At 35.3% G+C, this 6,539-nt stretch overlaps 2 protein-coding genes across 6 annotated transcripts in view; both read left to right on the forward strand.

Annotated features, from left to right (window-relative positions):
- LOC107463075 (uncharacterized) overlaps window positions 1–4,261 on the forward strand; it is a 6,097-nt gene extending 1,836 nt beyond the window's left edge. For 4 of the 5 annotated variants that reach the window (XM_016081803.3, XM_016081804.3, XM_021129757.2 and 1 more), the window contains 7 exons: window positions 43–193; window positions 314–352; window positions 456–530; window positions 624–683; window positions 2,299–2,363; window positions 3,169–3,259; window positions 3,757–4,261. In XM_016081803.3, the coding sequence (XP_015937289.1) occupies window positions 43–193; window positions 314–352; window positions 456–530; window positions 624–683; window positions 2,299–2,363; window positions 3,169–3,259; window positions 3,757–3,807 (532 nt within the window). In that variant the 3' untranslated portion in view covers window positions 3,808–4,261. Of the gene's footprint in view, window positions 1–42; window positions 194–313; window positions 353–455; window positions 531–623; window positions 684–2,285; window positions 2,364–3,168; window positions 3,260–3,756 lie in introns of all 5 variants that reach the window. The other variant, XR_001586885.3, reaches the window with a different exon arrangement.
- Window positions 4,262–5,742: 1,481 nt separating this feature from the next.
- On the forward strand, window positions 5,743–6,539 carry LOC107463005 (fasciclin-like arabinogalactan protein 3). The gene has a single exon (XM_016081693.3). The coding sequence runs from the start codon at window positions 5,811–5,813 to the stop codon at window positions 6,447–6,449; it is 639 nt and encodes a 212-aa protein (XP_015937179.1). The 5' UTR covers window positions 5,743–5,810; the 3' UTR covers window positions 6,450–6,539.

The raw sequence follows: 6,539 nt of genomic DNA on the forward strand, positions 1-6,539 counted from the left end.
ATTCAAAATCTTTTTATACTTATACCATCAAAATTCTTTTAGGAAGGAATCAGAAGATTATCTAGGTTTATTGGACATAAGCACAACGTCTGATGGCCAGAGCAGTCTACAAGGCGGACTCAGTCAGTGGAAAGTTCAATCTCTGGCCGCTTTGAAAGTTGGGGCACAAGATCTTCGATCAATTATTTTGAAGGTTGATTAAATGTTACTTCGTGTATGATTCACTTTGTAACCTTCCTTAATTTGTTCTTAAATGTTACTTGACGTGTTCTTACTTCTTTCTGATTTTGTAATTGTTTGTTGTCAATTAAAGGGTGGTGGTGCATTCACATTGGCAAAGATATATCAATTGGTAAGGCAATGATATCTTGCATTTGTTTGTTCTCTATCTCTAATTTCTCTCCAAAAGAATGCATCTCTCTCTGTCTCTCTCATGACAAGGTGCTGATTTGCAGTTAGCAGGGAAATTATCTGGCAAAGTGCTTGCAGAAGCTGCTAACTACCAGATTAAGAAAGAGCTAATTAAGAAGGTATAAATATTGGTCTTTGGTGGCTGTTTCAATAACATGAGTAATATTTCTCACGCATAACTTAAACATGCCTGTCGTTCTTATAATTTCCAGGGTGGACAGTTAGCTATTACGAATCTAGAATCCCGAGCAGCCTTGCTTGCAGCTAAACAGGTGCCTTATATTATAGCACAAATTGGAATTGCGTCTAACTTTATGCGATTCCTTTATAGGAAGTAAATGATCACAAAGTAACAAATAGTTTGGAAATTCCAATTTCACATGCATTAGTTGAATAGCCAAATGTGAAGGGGCTTTGTTGATTTTTGTCATTCTTTAACACCGTTAAATTATCCTATCCAATGATTTAATATTTTGAGAAAGATGGTTTCGGATATAGTATTGAGCTTTTATGGCCTAGTGTCTAAAGTTTGCTCCTTGTTTTCCCCTATATTATCCTAAACAAGTTTGAATTTTAACACAAGGTAGAATGGTTTTATGCATTGTGCATACTTTAAGCCCAAAAGCACGTTTGTGTGAGGGAGCATATTAAAGTATAAAATCATTAATTATCTAATGCTCAATTGCTTAAGCTTTTAGGAAAGGCGATTTATGACAGACATCGTATATGATACACTATTTTTACCTCATTAGAGTAATAGAGCATTTTGCAGTAGAAGATTTGACAGATTTTCTAATATGTGGGGTCATAAATTCACTCTTAGGAACCATATTTGTCTTGTTTTGATTCTGCAGCATGAGATTAGAAGCAGTATCATTAATAGGCTGTCTGAGGTCAGAAGCAGCGTTGTTAATATGATTGATATAGGAACCATATTTGTTCATGAGCCTCGCAATGCTTTTCACTTCCTCGACGCCATTAACCTTATGGGATGAAGACTTCTTAACTTCTACAGATCTTATAAATAGAATTTCCTCATCTATTTTACAAAACAAATCTCCTCATGAACTGTTGTTCTCTCAGCAACCTGATTATCATGCTTTAAGGGTCTTTGGGTGCTCATGCTATCCATTTCTTAGACTATACAACAAAGTCAATTTTGATTATAGATCAACAATGGCAAAGTTGATAGATAGATGTATATGAATGGTTATATATTTAACACGTCTCATCATGCAAGAGCCTCTTCGAAGCATGAGTTGTGCATGGACTTTTTTCTTTTTGTTTGCCTTATGGTTAAATTCTTTTCTTTTAGGGCAACAAATATCGAACTTTTGACATGTTGGCCATAGAAACTTTGATACCATGAAAGGATGATGGTTTGCTTTTTTATGAAGAAATCACTATCTTAGAGAGAATGAGAAAGATGCTGAATATTCTAGACCTTCCATTCTTTGATTTAAAAACTCTGAAATACATGAGAAGCACTAGGCTTATGTATACATAAGAAAGAGAGAAGATTCTAATAATTTCTCTTAGACTATTATAACAGCTTTCTAACCATACTAACAACCTCTAACTACTTTCAGTTTTAGCATGTGAATCTGTTTTGACTAATTCTTCTCTACTATCCTTGATATTCTTGCATGGCTGTGAATGTGAAAATTAAATCCAGCACGGGATTCCATGCTTCAGAGTTCAGAGTTTTAATGTTGACATTTCCTAATCACCTTATGCATAGGGATGATAATATTGCAGTTTTAATTTGACAGCCTTTCGGATGTACATTTATTTGTGCAACAAATGAACTACTTTTATTTATTGTATTTTCGACTGTGTCTCTGATACTAAGTATGTATGTCTCTTATATCAAGTTTGGTGTTCCAGGGTTTTCTTGGTGCTGCATCAAGATATCTCGGTTTTAGAAGCATGATCACATTACTTGGACCTGTGTATGTTCTGGACCTTGATATATAAGTTCTTTGCATACTTTTTGTATATCTATGAATCGATCTGCTAAGTGCTAACTTCCAGTTCTTTTGACAAGGATATGCTTGTCAAAATCTGCTTTCCTCAAAACAAATAGCATTGTGTTTCTCAGCTTAACCTAACTTCTCTCATACATACTCACACCAACAAGGGAGGAGAACAAAAATATTAACATTACTTGCCTAATTTTGGCCTCCTAGCAGCATTATTTGTTTCATACTTTCACTTAAAGACAATAGGCAACTTTTCAAGTTGGTGATGGTTTCCTGTGCAATATTCATTTTTCTGGGGGTGAGGCTCTAAAAGTGAAAGAAAAAGCTTCAAACTCTTCTTCTTTACTCCTTGTCTGGTGCTTTATGTTTTACCTCGTTTTTTTGTCCTTTCTCTCCTTAATCAAAGGAACCCTCTTTAAATTTCATTAACATAAGCATTCCTTAGACAGCTTTGTATTAAGAAATCAGCAAACTCTTTTGGGTGGTATTAATGCTAATTTATGGTCCATTGAAGTGGTATATAGTATATACATCTTCCCCTTAGGCAACGGTGTTGAATTCAAATCCTGGGTATAGCATTGCAAATTCTCAATCAAGATAACTTCGATAAGGGGATACCTATGGTTCCACTTCTACCAAATAAAGGAAATGCTATTCACTCTCTTGATTAAATACACCACTAACACTTCTCAGCTGGATTTCCATTTCCTCCTTGCTATTTTTTGAGACATAATTAGTGGATATTTCTAATCATGTTATTTGGTCTTTTGAATAGGCTCTGGGGAACATTTTTGGCAGATCTGGTCATTCAAATGCTTGGAACAGATTATGCTAGACTCTTGCGTGCAATTTATGCTTTCGCTCAGGTAATGTACCGTTCTGTCGTACATGTTAGTGTATTAACTTTGCTATATCCTGGGTTTATCTGCTTCCCCAACTTGATTTGATTTGCTAAATATGTTGTGCTTATTTGCTGATTTATTACTTCCCTTTGCATATTTACACGGCTCCTTTTTTAAAAAAATATTTAAAAAAAAATCAAATATGAGATCATTTAAGGCAATTTATTTGGAATTAATTATTTTTTTATAAGTTAATTCTTATATTTGCAATGATTATATACAAATACGATTTGAATTGATTAATACGTCAATTCTTTTATTTGCATGCATAACTATCTATTCCATGTGAAGAACTCGGTGCCACTCTGCCAGCGTATTTTAGTTTTGGACAAGTTGTGGTGGACCTTATCAATTTCAATTTTAATGTAGATTTATACTGGTGAAACAGTGATAATGTCAAATATTATTGCTGCTAAGCACTTATTGCTAATTTTCTGACTACCACTTTGTTGTTGCTATAGATTCGAGTAATTCGCACTTACAGACTGCCAGCTGACGTTACTGATGAGTAGTCGAACTTCGTTCATGGAATCGAGCCTTGTTGAAGCATTGGAGGAATGTCAATCTTCAAGTAAAAAGTTATACTGCAAACTATGTCCTTCCAAAATGGAGTTTAGTTTGACATCCTTAGTTGGACAAGACAACAAGGAAGTAATCAAGTTTTAGTTCATAAAGTTGTAGTATCTACCTGGTTGTTCGCGAGTTGGGATTTTAGAGGGGAAGAAAGGGTGAAAAAAGGGTGTAGTGTAAATTCAAAATTTAACACTACAAGTCTTCCCCTTCCTTTCCCTCCAAAATTTCAACTCCCAAACAACCCCTACTAGTCACAGTTGGTTTGTTAGTTAGTTAGTTAGGTTAAAAGATGTCTCTTTTCTGTTCTTTATATGCCTGCTGCTGTTTGGCTATAGAGCATCAACTACATAATCTTTAAATTTTTTTACCATGTTGGGTACTTTTGTTTTTTAATTCTTTTCGCTACGTGATGCATGATTGGTTATTTAAGCCTATTTACCTTTCTAGAACCACGTATACCACTTCATCAAGAGCTTTCATTTGATGATCAATGAAAACTCAGGAATTATACATTAATGGTTAAATTCATCACTCAAGTCAGGATCAAAGCTAAGTATTAATCCCTTCTTTCCCTTTAGCTAATGTTGATGGCCTGCCATACCATTCATTTAAATATGCAGAGTATGGTATTGAGGAATAAAGGCGAGTTTCTGAAATAAAATAATTAGAACGTAAAATTACTAGATTGTAACTTTTTCAATCTGAAAATGTAATTGCAACTTTCTCATATTTATATATTTATACAAATTGTTATTACAGCGGATTCAAAATCAATATAAACTGCTACTGCTACTACTAGCTTTCGTTTACTGAAGAGAGGTTGAAGCAGAAATAGGTAGTAGCGGTTTATGTGAAAAACGAGGGCTAGTATAAACTGTCAGAGGCAGCAGTAGTGCATTGTTAAGTTTCTCCTTTATTATGGGTTTTGGGAAATAGATCTTTAAGATTGTTAAAAAAAATTGAGAGTGTAAAGTGTGATCTCTAACTCTTTATTGTTCTTTCTCTCATATTTATTTTTAGTTTTGCTTATAAAATTAATGGTAAAAGATTACATTTACTCTTTCAATTGTTAATGAAGATTTAGTACATGTTTGGTTTAGCTTTGAAGCATGAATGCACGTTAAATGTTGGACCAAATTTGTTTGGATAATTTTTTTAAGAAAAAAGTTTAGGGATCAGCAACTTTATTAAATTCTGGTCAGCATGTAATCACTAAAAGAAAAGTGAGTAATTTCACATTATTAGATAAAATCTCACACCATTAAAAACATTATTGATAGCTACTTAATGGTTATAAATCACAAAAATTACTGATCCCTGTCACTCTTCTTTTTTTAAACATGATTTTTTCTATTTTTATCCTCAAAAGTACGTTTACGGTTGAGAATTGATTGTAAAATTTATTCGCTTAACTATCCTTCTTATACAACTCATGTCTTATACAACTCTGCTTATCTCAGACAACCAATCTCAAACTTGGATAGAGAAAAAGGATTATGTTAGGGCCTCAATAACAGATATACAATTTTGTCGAATCTATGACATGAACCAAACACCATATTCTTTCCCTTTAAATGTCAAATGAGTAGTCCATGCTTTCGCGTAAACTTCTTCGCATCACCATTAATCAAATTATAATCAATCCATAAATCATGTACCAAAATTACAAACTCTACTCATCCCAAAAACCATGCTCAACCATCGAAATTAAAACCCCCTATTAAATATAGTAACTGAACCCTAAGCCACTAATTTTTTTCCCTCTTTTAAACCCTATTTTTAACCAAAACAGATAATATATAAACGAACCCTTGCTACTGCCTTCAATAATCAAGCGAAGCTTGGTTTCGGTATTCATACATTGACGAGAAGAAGAAAAGGGAGAAATAAACAAAACCCCTTTTCTTTTCCAATAAAAAACAATAACAAAATAATAAAAAAAATGGGTTCGAGAAACACCTCTGTTCTGTGCTTGGCACTTTTCCTAGCTTTCTCTTCATGCATTCATGGGTTAGATATCACCAGCGCACTCAGCAAATACCCAGAATTCACCAAGTTCAGCAAGTACCTCACCGAAACCAAGCTTGTTGATCAAATCAACGGCCAGAAAGCCGTTACCGTCCTCGCCCTCAGCGACGACGCACTCGCCTCCCTTGACGGGAAGCCCCAGGACTACATCAAGGCAGTCCTGGCCAACCACGTGGTTACCAATTACTACGACGAGAAGCTTCTCGTCGCAGCAGTTGGTAGCCACGAGAAGTTGGCGACACTCTCATCTTCTGGAATCTTCGTCAACTTGATAAACGATGGCGAGGTGGCTTTTGCACCCGCCGAGAAAGAACAGTATGAGAGCAAGCTCGTCAGAACCGTTGACACTCAACCCGAATCACTTTCAATCTTGGAGGTTCACCAGCCTATTTTTGCTCCATCCGCCGTTGCCAACGCCGTCGCAGCCACCGTGTCGTCGGAAGGGAAGAAGGTTCAAGAAGCAGCAGCCGGTATTAGCGGCGGTTGTCGCGTCGAGATGGGGCTCTTTGGCGGAGTAGTTATTGCCTTGGTTTCGCTCTTTGCTTCATTGTAAAGTTATGATTAATGATGACATGAACAACGTAGCAAATAATGCTATTGTTTTGTTGTTATAGTGAGGATAAGAGGAAAGTATGGTAAAATT

Source organism: Arachis duranensis, chromosome 8, assembly GCF_000817695.3.
Source record: "Arachis duranensis cultivar V14167 chromosome 8, aradu.V14167.gnm2.J7QH, whole genome shotgun sequence".
In the NCBI taxonomy this organism is placed as follows: domain Eukaryota; kingdom Viridiplantae; phylum Streptophyta; class Magnoliopsida; order Fabales; family Fabaceae; genus Arachis; species Arachis duranensis.

Bases quoted from the DNA above. Each gene is read 5' to 3' on its own strand.
- LOC107463005 (XM_016081693.3), top strand. From the start codon at position 5,811: ATGGGTTCGAGAAACACCTCTGTTCTGTGCTTGGCACTTTTCCTAGCT.